General features: G+C 31.8%; 1 protein-coding gene across 1 annotated transcript; it reads left to right on the forward strand.

Moving 5' to 3' along the window:
- Positions 1-5,946: 5,946 nt before the first annotated feature.
- LOC144575897 (uncharacterized) lies at positions 5,947-8,189 on the forward strand. Its single transcript, XM_078326152.1, has 4 exons — positions 5,947-6,294; positions 6,381-6,592; positions 7,219-7,495; positions 7,757-8,189. Exons 1-4 carry the CDS (start codon positions 6,037-6,039, stop codon positions 8,078-8,080), a joined length of 1,071 nt encoding a protein of 356 aa, XP_078182278.1. The 5' UTR covers positions 5,947-6,036; the 3' UTR covers positions 8,081-8,189.
- The last annotated feature ends 10,112 nt before the right edge of the window (positions 8,190-18,301 follow it).

An 18,301-nucleotide genomic window follows, 5' to 3' on the forward strand; every position in this document is an offset into this window, starting at 1 on the left:
ACTCCCGTAACTTGAGTCTGGGCGATGGAAAGCTAGTATAACCAGTGACAAGATTGCCCAAATTCTAATTTTTGCTGGAAGGTGGATGCATAAATAAATTGATCACTGTGGGAGTGGCATTACTTGGACATTTCAAACAGTATTTATTTAAAATCATTGGACATCTAAGCACTTGTTTTCTCACCAGATAAATTACTTGGACATTTCAAACAGTATTTATTTAAATAAAAAAAATTCAATGAAAACTTAATAAATAAATAATTAAATTTAATTATAAACGGTTTTTTTATCAACTTTATGTACTGTAAATTTTATTTGAGATTCTTACAAAATTAAATGTTCATCACTGTAAATTTTATGTTGTTATTGTAAATGATAAAACTTGTATCGAAGAAGATGAATGATATATAATTAGTGTAGTTATATTCAAAAGTCGGAATTGAAAATTATAAGTAATATTAAATGCTTGTTAAAATCGTCAAATTAATATTATCAATAAATCTAGATCTATCTTTTTTAAGTTGCAATTAAAGTGTTGACCATGCACTTGTATATTTCGTTGCTTATGGATTTATAAATTTCAGAAAAAGGCAAAAGTAACGTGCATATAATTTAATTTGGTTTTTCATGACATTTAGAAAAACAAATTAAACCTATATCATCAAATCCCCAAATTTCATTTCAAACCATGAACATTGAATCATACAGTATTTTTCTCGATCCTAGAAATGCTAAATTATTCAGTGTTTTCTCCTGCTTAGAAACACTGAATAATCATGTGTTCTAGCTTTTCTACTAAAAATTAAGTTCGAGAGAAATAAAAAATAATTAAATTTGTTGACAATAACATGAATTTTTATTTAAATTGTTAACAACCAATTTGTGCGAAGAGATTCAAATAAAATATAATTGAAAATTCAGAATTTAAACAGGCGGCTTTTGATTAAAAAAAAAATCCCATTCTTATTGTGATCTCATTTAGAAAAGTTTGTAGAAAGATTATTATTGTGTAGTCAATAGCTGCTGTTTACAGATTAAAAAAAAAAAATCGTTCGAAGCCTAAAAAAATGAGTTCGAGTTTCTTGTTTTCGAAAATAATATATATATATATAGAGTTAGGCTGGGTGCTATGGATAGCATAGTGGCCTCTATGCTACGGCTCAATATTCGAGTTTTCAAAATCCAAACGGTCGATCCGAACCGTTCATCTTATTCTCCATATTAATATCTTCTTGGAGACCAAATTTTACATTTTTCTGATTTTTTTTACTATTTATTAAGTATTTTACAAAATTGTTGATCCAACGGTGGCTGCACAAAACAGTAAAACCGTTGGATTAGCGATTTTCAAAGTGGCTTAATAAATAGTAAAAAAATTCAGAAAATTATAAAATTTGGTCTCCAAGCAGATATTAATATGGAGAATAAGATGAACGGTTCGGATCGACCGTTTGGATTTTGAAAACTCGAATATTGAGCCGTAGCATAGAGGCCACTATGCTATCCATAGCACCCCAGCCTAACTCTATATATATATATATATATATATATATATTACTTAAAACCAGAGCGGTTTTTTTTAAGGAAACTTATTTAGGTCATTCCACAAATTTATTTATTGTCAATAAAGTAATTTATTTTGTACTTTTTGAATTTATTTTCAGTAGGAATGTTGAAACGTTGAGCAGGCAGAAGAAACACTGAACAATTCAACGTTTACTAGGAAGGAAAAAATGTTGACTTATTTGGTGTTTGGATTCTGCTACTTTTACCCGATTATCCGGATTCGATTCGGAATCGATCCGGATCCGATTAATTTGGATAGGGTATGGTTTAAAAAATATAACCTGTTAAATTATGAGTACGGTTACAAAATTAATAATTTAATATCCGAACCGGTACCGAAACTGTAATGGGTAAGATATGGGTTTCATTTAATTATCTGACCCATAACCAAACCTGACCCGATACCCATATAAATACCCGATAAAACATATATTAATAAATATTAATATATAAAAATACAACTTTGCATATTAATTTTTGCATAAGCCATTGTGAGTCCAGTACTGTTTCATAACTTGAATGTGAGAAAATATAATGTAGTCACATATTTGCTATATTTATATACACAGATGAATGTCAAATTTATTCCTTCCGTAACAGTCGCATTAATTTTTTAAATAAAATTTATTGCTATGAATACATCCTTCAATATTTGCCTTAATATCATCTGCATAATAATGAAAATTTATTTCTCTCATTGATATGTCATTTCTACAAATTATTAGTATTTCATTCATAGATTTTTTTGAACCATAGAAAAGAAAATCGTCATCTCCAATATTTTACCTTCTAAAAATTATATCTCTTCTTCAACCATAGATTTATTATTTTTATTGTGTTATGTAGCATGATATATTTTTATTTATGAACAAGATCAATAGTGTAATTTTTATTTTGCAATAGTTTTTAATTTATATTATAATGATTTATGATATGAGATTTTTAAGAAATTATTATATTTAAATGCAAATGATTTTTCAAATGTTTTGAAATTGTGACATATACTCGCTCCGAATCCGGAACCGCCCCGTATCCGAACCAGACCCGATAATCTACAAACAAGTTATGGGTATTTATCTACTCGGAACCGAAAGACTAGATCCGAAATATCTTCGGGTAGATAGGTATCCGGATCCGGACCCGACCCGATTTGAAACAAATAAGTATATGGATCAAAATTCAGACCCGAATACTTTTAGAGTACGGATCCAAATATAATAATATTTGGACCCGACCCGACCCGATAGCACCTCTACTGGATTCATGCATAAACGCGAAATAATTCAATGTTGAATAATTTTCGACAACTATATATTGCTCTTTTATAAGAAACTAGAGCAGCCCTTTTAAGGAAATTTATTGGGGCCATTCAACAAATTTATTTATTGTCAATAAATTTTTTATTTTGTTATTTTTTTAATTTATTTTCAGTAAAAAAAAAAGTTCAAATATTGAATAAGCATGAGAAACACTGAACAATTCAATGTTTACTAGGCAAGAAAAAAATGTTGAATTATTAAGTGTTTGGCTTCATGCATGAACTCGAAATAATTCAATGTTTGTTATATAAAATGATATTTAAAAAGGAGTAAAGATTTATTTTTCGAAACTTTTAGATTTAAAATAGTTAAAAAAAATGCTACTTCTTGTTTCATATTGATCGCATAGTACTGTTAAAATTGGTTATGAATAACTTTAAATATTTGTTGTTAATTTGCAAGTTCAAATTGGAAAACCCGTTCTTGACTGTTTGGCGTTGATGAAATTGTAAAAACGAAATAGAACCATTAACAAACTTTCTGTTCTTTTTAATATTATTTTTTTTGCAAATCCTACGACGATTGGCCTTTTGAGATTGATCAGACGGGTTATAATTATTTTTAATTTTGTAAGTTTAAAGATTTTAAATACAATAATGCATACCTTATTTTTTTTTTAAAGTATCGATTATTACAGATATGATACAAAAATATGTCATGTAACTTTCTATTTTTGTATATTTGTATTGTTAAATAAATAAATACTCTTTATGTTTCATATTCATCAAATAAATTTAAATAAATAAATACTTGTTTTTATTTTTTTCAAAAATTCGCATATTGTATTGGCTACTTGATATTGATCGGACGGTCCCACATTTTTTTTTGTTTATATATGGATTGTTACTTTTTTTTTATATATATATAAATTGAATTTGGCTAATATGCTATGGGTAGCTAAGAGGCCTCCCTTGCTACGGCTCAATATTCGACTTTTCAAAATCCTAACGGTCGATCCGAACCGTTCATCTTATTCTCTATATTAATATGTGCTTGGAGACCAAATTTTACATTTTTTGGAAATTTTTTACTATTTTTTTAGATTTATTGAATATCGCTGTTTTTTATGGTCCAGATATGTCTGAAAAACAGCGATTTTCAATAAATCTAAAAAAAATAGTAAAAAGTTTCCAAAAAATGTAACATTTGGTCTCCAAGCACATATTAATATGGAGAACAAGATGAACGGTTCGGATCAACCGTTAGGATTTTGAAAAGTCAAATATTGAGCCGTAGCACGGGAGGCCTCTTAGCTACCCATAGCACCATAGTCAAGTCCTATATAAATTTGTATACTGTAAATTGAACAAAGAAAATGTTACGCCATTTGATAACGATCACACAATACTAAAAAAAAAAAAACTAAGTTTTGAGCAGGGCTTTTTATTATTTTGAATGTATGGATTCCAAATTTGAAAATAAATTAATAATATATAGTTTTGGCTCTCTGACAATATTGGTTGAATTGTTAAAAAGAAAAATTGTGTCTAGGCAAAGCTTTTGAGTTTTCATTTTTTTTTTTTTTAAATAACATTGCATATTCTATGACATTTAAAATATTACAAAGTGTGAAGTACCGTATGAAATGTGCATATGTCATTTTAACTTTCTTATAATTCAAATTCTTAAAAATGTGCACACGTCGTTTTAAAAAAGAAACGAACAGGAGTGGAATACATTATGAAATCGAGGGAAAATGAAAATTTAAATAGGCTTTTATTTTATATTCTAACTACGTTCGGTTGATAGTAGGCATTTAAAGCCGCTAACTTAAAAAAAAAAAAAAAAAAAACTACGTTCGGTTATTGATGGCAAAGTATGAATTTTTCATTAAAAAACTAATAGTAAACAATTCTCAAAATTGTAAAATTTTATGTACAAACACATTAAATATGAATATCGGTTTGAACAGTTCAGGTCAACTTTTTAAATTTTAAAATAGCAAAATATAAACACAAAATAAAACGCATTATTTACTTCATAAATCACAAATCACAGTAACCTAACTCGTAACATAATATATCACCATTCCACACCCAGATTATCACCGAGCTTTAAAAATCAAATAATTAATTCATAAAATGAAGTTATTCAGGAGTTCGTTTATCTTAAAGGAACCGAATCCTCTGCCTCTCTGGGGACAAGAATTTCATGCCCCAGAATCACTGCATATGGGTCCGAGGTGAGCCTCAGTTCAAAAATTAAAAGTGACCGGCCCCACAAACAGTAAAAGAGGGAGCAGAAAATTCCCAAAAAGACAGAGGATTCGAAGTCTATCTCAAAAGCAGTACGAGCGACAAGATACTGGACCGCAACACATCTGGCTGACAGGTGTGTAGTGTAAATCATTTGTTATTCCATAAATTCCACGTGCTTGCTAAAATAATAGATGAGCCTATTCTAATACTATTTCAACTATCTTAATTTACATTTGATTATAATTTTTCTATTGAAAGATCTTACTACTGTTATTTGTACATTTGTCAAACTGCCCTTCAATTTCCGTAAAATAACAAGCATAGCTTATGTATTGTCACTTTGTCAGTACTATCCTTAATTAATTATGAGGAGGGTTCAAATGCCTCTATGTTTTTGTGCCTCCGTCTCTCTCCATCATTTTCAAAGTTTAAACAGTCAATCCGAACCGCTCAACCTAACCTCCATACTAAAATATGTTTGGAGACCAAATTTTATATTTTTAGGAATTTTTTTACTATTTTTTTAGATAGATACAAAATCAGTAAATCTGAACCATCTAAAAACAGTATTTTTGTACCTATCTAAAAAAATAGTAAAAAAATTCTTAAAAATATAAAATTTGGTCTCCAAACATATTTTAGTATGGAGGTTAGGTTGAGCAGTTCGGATCGACTCTTTGAATTTTGAAAATGATGAAGAGAGATGGAGGCACAAAAACATGGAGGCATTTGAACCCTCCTCATTAATTATTAGTTCCTTCTAAATTATCCACCAAAATTACCCAAAAACCCCCAACGAGCAAACCCCTGCATTACCAAACTTAAATCGTAAAATTGAAGGGGTGATTAGGAGTTATAAATTAAAAGCAAACCTCGTTCCCACCTCACTGACACTATTATCTTCTCAGTTCTCAATTCTCATCCTTAATTGTGATTAATAAACTCGAAGAAAAATGCTCCTACAACTATTGGCAGCATTCCTGTTACTTCTAGCAACACCAGGTTGGGCACATAATATCACAAAATCGCTGCCTCCTTTGATACGCAGCAACCCCGGTGGACGCCACATCGCATCTCCGCGCATACAGCTGAGAGATGGAAGGTACCTTGCGTATAAAGAATACGGGGTACCAAAAGAGAAGGCTAGGTATAAAATTGTCGTTGTTCATGGCTTCAGTAGTAGCAAAGATGAAACCTTTCCTGCATCCCAGGTAATAAGACTGAGCTAATGATTCCAAAGGTCAAATTTCAGATAGAAATAAAGAGGAATTGAAAATATTTTATTCGTGATGTCCAGGAATTGGTAGAAGAACTGGGGATATGCTTTGTGTCATTTGACCGGGCCGGGTACGGGGAGAGCGACCCGAATCCAATAAGGACTGTCAAGAGCGAATCCATGGACATAGATGTATTAGCACAGCAGTTGGAGTTGGGTCCAAAATTTTATCTTTTGGGGACCTCCCTGGGGGCATACTCTGCTTATAGCTGCCTCAAATACATTCCTCATAGGTAAGCAGTACAGTCCCAGTACCTCCTAATAACTGCAAAATTGGGGCCTGAAGTTTAGGTAGAACTAAATACAAGCGGCTATTGATTATATAAACTAGAAAATTAAGATTGGTAAGGCTAAAAAATCAAGTGTGGTTGTAATTTTACTTTATAAGGGCTAAAAAATATTAATACATATAAAAATTATAAAATACAAATTTCCAATTAATAAGGGTGGCTTAGCACTCTTTTCAATACATTACCTTCCGCCCCTGGATTAACTTATAGTAGTACTGCATTCTAGTTAGATGTAATCTCTTTCGATTTTTATTTTTTGTCTTTTCTGTGTATGTGTATGTTTGCTAAAGGATTAATGGCCAAAACGCAAATTCTTAAAGGAAAAATAGAAGGGGGCAAAAGGTAAAAAGTACATTTATTAGATTCTGATGCCTTTTTTTTTTTTGAATTTATTTTACTTGCAATTTTGATGTGAGACTTTCGAACCTTCTCAGTTTAATAAAAGATAAATAGTGTTATTGCTTTTACCAAATGGTCAATAACAGTAACAGTATCCGCACATCACTGCATCAGATTGATTTCTTATATTTCTCCTATTAATGAGATTAAGTATTTATGATTATTGATAGGTTAAGTGGTGTGGTGCTACTGGTCCCAGGAGTGAACTACTGGTGGCCCTCGCTTCCCGCTGATCTGTCAGAATCGGCATTCAAGAAATTGGATCCTCTATATCAAACATCATTTTGGGTAGCGCATAATTTACCGTTCCTGTATTGTGGTTGGATGAAGGAGAACTTGTTTGGATCATCTCCAATTATTACTGAGAGTGTAATTCAGGAAACAACCTCCATACCAGATCTTGGAATCATTGAGCAGAAGCAAAGGCCAGCACTCAATTCTGATGCAGTTAGGATTCTTTCTTTTTTTTAATCTCCTATATACCCTTTTTTTCCAAAAACAAACAACAATAATGATAATCTCCTTTATTTTTCCTTTACCAAGTGTTCAAGGTTTGTTCAATTGTTATAAATGTGGACTGTTATGGGGTAAATCAACAAACATGGAGTTCAATCTATTTTCCTGTAAACAAAACAATTGGTAAATGCCCCCAATGTAAAAATCCCAAATCCTAAACCCTAAACCCTAATTAAATCAACTTTTGTGCAGGCTAAGAGGAAGGCAACGCAGCAAGGAGTTTACGAATCTTTATGCCGGGATGTGATGGTGGTGTTCAGTAACTGGGAATTTGATCCGATGCAGATGGAAAATCCATTTCCAAATAATGAAGGCTCAGTGCATCTATGGGCAAATGTCGAAGATACGATGTGTCAGGTTGAGATACAGAGGCACGTTGCGAAGAAATTACCATGGGTGAGTTATCACGAGGTACCACACGGTGGTCATGCATTCTTTAGTACTAATGGCTGGGGCGATAAAATAATTCAGGCGCTATTGTTAGACGAGGACATAAAGGAACCGGTGACTATATAATGTATTCATTAGGAGAGAAAAATATTGCACAAACTAAGAAATTTATAATATGAGATGCATAAACTGGTGTTAGACTTAGAGAAATGAATATAAGACTTAACTAGCACTAGATTTGATGAATTTATGTTCCTTTTATTTTAAGACAGATGTATGCTTTACTGTGACAAGGTTTCAGTTACAATTGCATTTAATTGCTTGATCTCCTCCGAGAAATACCTGCGGAACCCTACCACGGGTAAGAGTTATTTTGTACCATTGGATAAGGTAATTGGTAAATATTAAATTATATATGATATTTTTTTTGCATGTATAACTATATATTTTTTTTATGAGTTAGGCTGGGGTGCTATGGATAGCATAGTGGCCTCTATGCTACGGTTCAATATTCAAGTTTTCAAAATCCAAACGGTCGATCCGAACCGTTCATCTTATTCTCCATATTAATATCTGCTTGGAGACCAAATTTTATAATTTTCTGAATTTTTTTACTATTTATTAAGCCACTTTGAAAATCGCTAATCCAACGGTTTTACTGTTTTGTGCAGCCACCGTTGGATCAACAATTTTGTAAAATACTTAATAAATAGTAAAAAAATTCAGAAAAATGTAAAATTTGGTCTCCAAGCAGATATTAATATGGAGAATAAGATGAACGGTTCGGATCAACCGTTTGGATTTTGAAAACTCGAATATTGAGCCGTAGCATAGAGGCCACTATGCTATCCATAGCACCCCAGCCTAACTCTTTTTTTATTATGATTAGATTGATTACAACATTTTACATAATTTTTTATTTAGTAATTTACGACAAAATTGATTTGTTCAATATTTTTTATTGTTTTATTTGATTAATATTTTTTTTAAATAATAGAATAAAAACTATAATGAATATATCTTATGATATTATGTGCATGATGTGTTTAATATATAATTGATTTATCATATTTTTACATAAAATTATTTAACTTATTAATTTACCCTATAATTACTCATTATTTATTTGTTACCGGTTATTTTAATGGAATAAGATATGAAGATGAATTCTATACCGGTATGGAAATAAAAATGCCTCTGGTCGACTCGTATCGTACTTGTTAACATCCTTGTGCGAAACCTCTTATGAAATCTGTTGGCAACAGCAATCGAGTTAATTGGGCCACCTTTGAGATAGTAACCTGCACTGCAAAGCAGTGATAGAACGAAATAGTTTTTGACTCTGGCGCTAGAAAATGGTATTTGGGCTTCCCATCAGGCTACAATCACAAGAGCCTTCCTTGTACTGAAGATGGGGTATTTAGGTATTTTCTTGTAAATCTGATCACAAGTACTGAAGATGGGGTATTTAGGCTCCAATCATGAGTACTCTCCTTTCATTTTCCTCTCGGATAAACAATCGTTCGAATTAACACAAAACTCTTGAAGCTCTTTAGTCTTTTCTTGTAAATCTGATCATGGCACCTTTTTATCTCAAATGATTAAACCCCTGATTTAAAATTGTTTAGTTAGATGCCCTCCATTCAAACCTTAGAGCTTTAGCTTGGCCGTTTGTCTTATCTGAAATGCACGTGGTCAAATTAAATGCATTCTTTCAAGTTCTTTGATTTTATTGCTTGACACTTCAGTTAAACCTCTTTGTGCTCAAATTGTCAAAATTTTGTGAGGATCGGTAAAAAAAAAAATGGGGTTGAGAATTTGGAATGGCGTCATGTTAAAATTTTGTATTTTTTTTCACTGGTACTTCACTTGGTACGGCGTCCTGGGTCAACTTTTTTTTTTTCATGCAAAGGGTTACGTCTGATATGATGTTCAGACTAGACGCCATACCGGATGGATACTTAATTTATTTTTTAAATTAGCAAAAATTATTTTTCATTTTTTTATTTATCATTAATAAAAATTTTGGCATATACACAGATACTGCAAGTCTAAAAATTTATAAATTGTTCTACATTAGATGCATCATGTTGCGGTTACGCCACAACCATTATGGTGTTGTTGTGGTTGGATGTCACCATGAACATTAAGCCATTGCCACAAGTGTTGGTTCAAAGGGGGGAAATTTAGTGTACTTACATTTTGCATATATTACTGTCTCGCTAGATAATTAATCAATTAAAACAATTGAAGCAACACTATGAATACTTAAATGTACATTAAGAATAAATCCAACCCAAAACACACCATTCATATGATCATTTCAAAAGTTACAACATCATAATGGTAGTCAAAATGAGTGAAATGAGGTGCTTCCCTCTGGATGAAGCTTACACCTATTGTTGTGCTGTCATCAGAAGTAAAAGAGGTAGAAAATATTGGGAAGTTAGGAAGTTGAAACTTGAAAGAAGTAACTTATTAGAGTAAAGAACCTTAATCGGCTAATTGGTTCTAAATGTTGTTATAAAAACATTTAGGAAGCAAACCACACCGGTTTGCATCATTGTTCTGTCAAATAGCTTCAATGAAGCAATTACACAACATGGTAAAAAAAAACATTAATATCTGTAAACACATTTATATTGTAAAGATGAGAATTTTATTTTCTGTACCTGGCCGTTTTTTAAGTTTGTAAATGATGAAAGTGGCTACTGCCACTAAGATCACCACCACAACAATTGGAACTATAATAGCAATGGCAATTTTAGAACTATTGCTCTTCATTTTCGAGAGATTGCATGAGGTCCCGTCAGAACAAAGTTTTGCATTATCTCCAACTATATTGAAGAACCACTAGTGGAGAACATACAATTAATGTCGCCTTAAAAAACCGACACTAATACTTTAGTATCGGTCATTTACAAAAAACCGACACTAATAATATTAGTGTCGGCTATTTATAAACAGCCGACACTAATGTATTAGTGTCGCCTTTTTATAAACAGCCGACACTAATTTTCAGTTATTAGTGTCGCCTATTTATAAACAGCCGACACTAAAGCTAAAAAAATTTCATTTTAAGTCCCGCGCACCTCTTTCAAACGCACGCCTAGGGTTTAAACATTCACTTCGCTTCACGCTTCTCTCCGATCTGATCTTCTCAGCCGCTTCTTCTACGCATGCTTCACGAAAAGGGGCGTAACTTTTGATCCGTCCGTCGGATCGGGCTGAAATTTTGACAGGAACTCCACAGCCCAAAACCGGATCAGAAACCAATCTATGATTCGTTTCGCCATTCTGCGGGCTCAGATTCGCGATCCGAGTCTTCCTTCATGGACTTTTGGTATAGTCTTTATAATTTTAGAGTTTTTAGGGTCTTTTATGTATCTTTTATGTATGTATTTTCTGTTTTAGGGTTTGTATGATAACAATAAATGAGCAATTTGGATGATATTTTATTTAGTGAGTGTTATTTGTAAATTATGATGAATTATTTGATATCTTTGTTTTATATATAGTTCAGCAAAAATATATGAGCATTCCAGAACAAAAATTTTCATTTTTAGAATTTTCTATGATTTATAGTGAATTTTTGAAATTTTTTTTTTTTTTAAAAAAAACATTAGTGTCGGCTATTTATTAAAAAACCGACACTAATAAGTATTAGTGTCGGCTATTTATTAAATGGCCGACACTAATAAGTATTAGTGTCAGCTTTTTAATAAATGGCCGACACTAATAAGTATTAGTGTCGGCTTTTTAATAAATAGCCGACACTAAAAGTTAGTATTAGTGTCGGCCATTTAATAAATAGCCGACACTAATGCCTTACTTTTAGTGTCGGCTATTTATAAAGTATTAGTATCAGCCCGATTAGTGTCGCCTAATGTCCGACACTAATACCCATAAACAGCCGACACTAATTCCAAGTTCTCCACTAGTGAACGAAATTATTTCAAACAAAAGATGTAGAATAAAGAGTAATTATTGAGTTTAAAAGTTTGAAACAAACCTCCAGGTAAGGTAACCATCTCGTGATTTTTTTAGGAGACCGATGGAATTAACCCATTGAGTTGGTTGCTCATAAATCTCTAATAAAAGAAAGGAAACTTTGATTATATGTCATGAAATTTCAAGGAAAAGAAAACAAAAAACAAAAGCAAAATAGTGGCTCGAGTTTGAAAAAGGAAAAAAAAAAAAAAAAAAACTTACAACAGAGTAAGACATGGTAATTGAAATAGAACATCAGGAATTGATCCGGTCAAATTATTATGAGATAAAGTCCCTGAAAAGGGAAATCAAGAAAAGTTCTTACCATAATATTATATATAAACTTGTTGTAAGGTATATGTAGGAATTATCTAATAGAACTCCGATCAGAGAAAATAATAAAATAATAAATAAATAAATATAAAAAGGATGCAAGCAATGCACATATATGATTTGTACGTACAAGGTCTGAAGCGTACAAGGTCTGAAGCTCTTTTAGGTTGGAAAATTCATTTGTTATTTCACCAGTCAATATACTTGATGCAAGGCTCCTGTAAATAAAGTTAAAGAAATAATAAAAACAATCAACAATACCACTAAATCATGTTGATTCCTACTTCCTAGACCCATATTGTTTTTCTTAAACTAAGCAATTACTTGTATAGTTTAATTGAGCTATTAATCTTGTGAGCTTTGCGCAAATGATTGAATTAGGGGAAGGGAAATTTGACAGTGAAAGATTTAATTGCAAATTTTTTCTTTTTTTTAAAGCAAACTTAGATGTGTATTTCATGTCATTGTTGAAATCTTTGGAACTTAAAAGCAAGATATATAATCACATTTAATATATTAAAAGATTGAAAGAAAAAGAAATGGATCTCACAGAATTGTGATTCTGTGAGAGCCAAAGACAATATAACTACAATTCAAACCATCCCATGCATAGATCTTGGGAGCACATGGATCCCCATTCCAATTTCTCTTTGTCAGATAATTTGACTTAATTGCATTGCACTTACTGGTGTTCGTAGAAAAAAAAAACACATGCATCATTCAATTGTTCTGTAAACAAAATAAATCGAATTGTGCAAGAAAATAAGAAGCTTACCATCCACACTATCAGTTAGAATGTCAGAAATTGGCAGCACAATGAACAACTCGATCGCATTGAGGATCGGCGGAAGAGAGTTCTTAATCGCCGTGAGTGTGACATTATACTCCTCAGATCCACGGACTGGCTTGGTATTGTAAATTGTAGTCGAGTATAGATAGTCTGGAGACAATGGTTCATTGTAAAACATGGTATCATTTAGTGTAATGTTAAACTCGCGTTTTTCATTTTTGGTGAGGTTCATGATCTCGCAGAAGTGTAGATTGACCAAGTAGCCAGGATCTTTGGCAAACGGGTCAACCATTCTCCAGTAAAGCTTAAGCTGTGAGGAGTTGACAGGTGTCACAGCCGTCTGCAAAACAGCAGAAGGTACCTCAAAGAAGCCGGTACTAGACTCTGTGGTGTGTGAGGTAGTGGTGATCTCTATCCAATCCTCAAGTTTGCTCAATGGCTTCCGCATCCAGTCATATTTATTATTTGGGTACCTGTTTTTTAATAAAGAATTAGACATATTTTCTTGGGGCAATTTCATGTATATCCCTCAAAAGTTTTAATATTACATATTTATCCCTCCAAAATTAATAATTACATATTTGTCCTTGAAAATTATACAAACTCACATATTTGTCCAATCTAACTCTATAACATATCAAATATCTCCAAAAATAATTAAATAATATTTTTTAAACTTAAATAAAATATTTTGCAGTATTAATTAATAATACATACTATGCTCTTCGTTTTTGTCTCTTTAGTTCATCTAAGTTCTCTTCTCTCTAAGACGTCAAACCTCCCGCCTCTCTATCCAAACATACCCGATATGATACGTAAGTCGATACGCCAACTAGCATATAAGTACGTATCGTGGCCGTATCGGGTGCGTATCCGTATCCGATACGCACCCGACACGGGTACGGAGCCCTAAGGGCCGTATCTGGGTAACATAGCCTTCAACCAACCAGTGTGAGAGAGAGACAACAACATCTCTGATTCTCCATCCACTGATATTTTTTTTGTGTGGATGCAACCATGTATTGTTCAGTATTGAAGCTCTAAATTAAATAGAAAACAATGGACCCGCAATACCAAATTTCTCTGATCTAAAAAATAGTAAATAGTAGCTCTCTAGTAGTATACAAAGAAGCCCCGGCTATAAGAGACGAAGAAATTTGGGGACATGTCCACGTTCAGTGAGGCCCAAAATTATTTTTTATACTTTAATTTGGACCGGACAAGTAAGTGGCAACATAGAGAAATCCAAATTAAGAATGTGTGTGTGAATTGTGATTGTGTTCAATTTGAATTAGAGAAACAATGTATATTGCACAACCAAACTCAATGTTTATAGTTATAGAGTTAGAAGCACAAATATAAAATATAAATTGCACCTTTAATGCAATTACTAGATAAGAAAAACAAATGCGTAGAAGCGAATATTTTTTATCATTCTGTATGCGCAGTATTTCAACTATGGCAAATACTAAACATATTTCTCGTACGCTAAAAAATATTGTGACATATCATGGATATCAAATTTGAACCTATAGGCAGGGCATACATCAGATGTTGTGAATCTCAATTGAATCTCTAAAGAGGGTGGTTCCAATGCCTCATGTTTTCCATACCTCATTATATCTCATATTTTATATCTTCGTTTTCAAAGTCTAAATTGTTGATCTGAACCGCTCAACATAATATATATATATGCTAAAATATGTCTAGGGATGAAATTTTATAATTTTTGAAAAAATATTACTATTTTTTAAGATAGGTACAAAATCATTGTTTTTGGACCATTAAAAAAACAATGATTTTCTACCCATTTTAAAAAATAGTAAAAAAAATTCAAAAAATATAAAATTTCATCTTCAACTATATTTTAGTATGAATATCATGTTGAACGGTTCGAATTGATAATTTAGACTTTAAAAATAAATATATAAAATATGAGATACGATGAGGTGTTAGAACACTCCTCATCTCTAAATTAGAGATCCTCAATTCCTAGTCTTAGATTTGAAACACATCCATCTCACGTCCGGCCCGGCCCACTTGATATGGAATTCGAATTTCGTGGCGTTATTCATTTTGGCAAAGATTTCTTCTTTCTGATTTTCGTCATGCACAAACTAATTAATCCTCCAAATTCTTAAATGGATTATTCAGGTTCTCCGTAATCTTTTTAATTGATGAAAATATATGAAGAGTTTGGCGTAAGTGCTTCTTCCATGGTATTATTTTAAAATCCTATCATATAAATTTCAAATGATGAATTAAAACCGTTAAAACAGATGTACTTTGTTATTGATACGTTTATGTCAAATTTATAAATTAACTTAAAATTCATCATTCGTTGACTGTTTGACTTTATATCAAATGAACTAAAAATTTTATAAATTTGACATGTAAACCCATTTAACAAAGAATATCGGTTTTAACAGTTTGAATTTATCTTTATAGTTTATACGATAGATTTTTAAGACAATAATACAAAATGCCTTATGTTATCCATAATACCTAAACCAGACTCATATATGAAATTAAAACTCCTCAAATTGGAGATTATATATTATGTAGTCATAGTTTGTCAAGTAGATAGATCATGATGCTTGGAGCTACCAAGTGCTTTTGTGAGCAATTCTACCTGTTGGTGTATAGTCCATATATATTCACAACATTTTTATAGATTTTTTTTTTTTGAAATTACTCCTTTTGATAAAAATTAGGATTATTCCTTCAATTTCGCTTTGAAAAAACAATGATCTAATAATAAAACATAAATTTTTAAAATGATATAAAAACTATAGAGAATTATTTTACATTTAGAAAATTTTGGGCACAAATATTTCTTTCTAAACATTATAAACAATAGTAAACAGGTATATTGGCATATTGCATTGTGCGTCTATGATTAAGGAAATGAAGATTTTGTTTAGATTGGATGAATTTGTAAATATATCTGAAATGATATGAGATTCGGCAGATGATTCGAAATCTTTAATTATATACAACTAATTGCACTTAATGACAGATAATTGGTAAACTTGCTTGCCAAGCAATTGAATTTAGTGGCAGGGAATATGTTGTGAATTTTATTTTTACTAGTAGCATGGTCATAAAGGGGAGAACAGCTTGGGTCCGATGGCTATTGGACCCAAAGTAGTTCCAATGGGTTCGCTCACCATCAGATCTGTTTTAAGATTCGCACCCGCACTTTTGCGTATGCTTTAAAATTTGTGTGCACGAATTCTAAAACAGATCTGACGGTGAGCGAACCCATTGGAACCACTTTGGGTCCAATGGCCATCGGACCCAAACTGAAGTCATCAAGGGGAGGTAGCACAATTGGCTAGGAAAAAGTCATAGAATTGTTATACCTAAAGGTCGAGAGTTCGATTCCCCCTCACGACTTCGCAGCTTCTGCGAAGATTTTCAAAAATACTAGTAGCATGGTCATTACTTATTTTAATATTAGCACGTTTGGATACAAACTGACTTTTAACTGTTTATTAAGCAAGTTTTTTTTTTTTTGTCAAAACATATAATTACTTTCTCGTGCAATTCAATAACTTCACATCATTTCGCGCTAATTATATATGCAAAATTATTGTAGTTTATTTGTACGAATTATTTTTTTTATTCATTAAATTATTAACGCTATGCTGTGATTATATATTTTAATTATCTTATATTAATTATTAGGGACTATTCTGCTAAGTATATTGTCTATCATGCATAACTAAGCACCATACAACATCTTTCCTTCTTGTTTATAATTTTGGGAGTACATATTAGGTGAATATTTGAGATCGAATACTATTGTTCATTTTGTTTGCTGAGAAGAAGACCAAAGAGTTGTTCACAAATATTTGTTTCATTCGTATTTGTATATGCAAAAAATTATTTGTAAACATGTAGATATCAGAATTATTCGAATTACCAAAATTTGTATTTGTGCATCTAAAATCCTACGGTTTGTATTTTGTAAATACTCTTATATTTTACATACACATTGTTATTATTAATCTTAAATAATATATAAATATTTGTTATCAATTTTTTTATTTAAATTGCTTTAATTTTTATTAAGTATCTCTTGGTAATATTATTTGTCAGTTGCATTGTTAATTATTAACATAAAATCCTATTTATTAATTTTTTATTTCACATATGTATACGTTCAGCGGTTCAGGCGCATTTTATATTTTAAAGTAAAAAATATAGTTAATATCGACATATTTATTCATACATGTTTAACAAAATGTGGATACTTAATATGATTTTAACATTGTCTATTTGAACCCGCCTTATTTACCCTCCAAATTGTGATATATCATGTTTAATTGTTTACTTAAGAGGATTCTCAGATAAGTGAAGAGGTTAAAGGCTTGATTAAAGTAATTAAGCAAAATCAATTATGGAAAGAAATTAATTAATTCTTCAATGCTCTCTATGGAGAGTTTCCTTGTAAGTGTATTTTGTACTCACTTTGGTGCGGTTATCATAGCACGGTTCTCTTTCTTTCTTGTTTCTACTCGCCACACATCTGCCTACACAGATAGACAGCATGAATTTCAATGCTCTGTTTTATTGTGAGCGCGCCCCCACAAAACAGAGCTCTCTCTCTCTCGTTGTTCTTCTTAAACGTTTCGGAGCGGCTGTGGAAACTCTCTCTCTCTCTCTCTCTATGCACACACTCTTTACATACCAAAACCGTTTCATCTCTTTCTAAATCTGCCTACAGTTTCCCAAATACCTAGCTTTACACTCTCTCTGTTTCTCTACAACCCATCCAGGCTCGTTCACAACTCAGAAACAAATTAAGAGATTTCTCTGCTGAATTTGAGGTTCATTTTAATCCGACTTTTCACCTTCTTTCTGATTTTTAACTTGTTTTCAGGTGTTGAACCCTTTTATTTGAAAGGCGCCAGCATATGGATATCAAATTTAGTGGGAATTTTGAATGTATCTCTCAGCTTTTACTCTAGTTAAACCACCCAAAATATGGAAGAAAAAAAATTCCGGAGGTTTATAATTTAGCTTTTTTGTTTTTGGTTTGAGTGTTTAAGATTGTTCTATTTTCAATACTCATTTTTATTTACCTTCTCTATAAATCTTCTCTGCCTCAAATTTATACTATTTTTTTGACAGTTGAGTGAGACCCAAGAAAAAGCGAGCTAGGGTTTCATCTAACTCATCACTCTGACAGCTGGCAACCTTCGGTCCTTCACCCCTGTTCCTCACAA

Source organism: Carex rostrata, chromosome 24, assembly GCF_964058835.1.
Source record: "Carex rostrata chromosome 24, lpCarRost1.2, whole genome shotgun sequence".
Classification (NCBI taxonomy): domain Eukaryota; kingdom Viridiplantae; phylum Streptophyta; class Magnoliopsida; order Poales; family Cyperaceae; genus Carex; species Carex rostrata.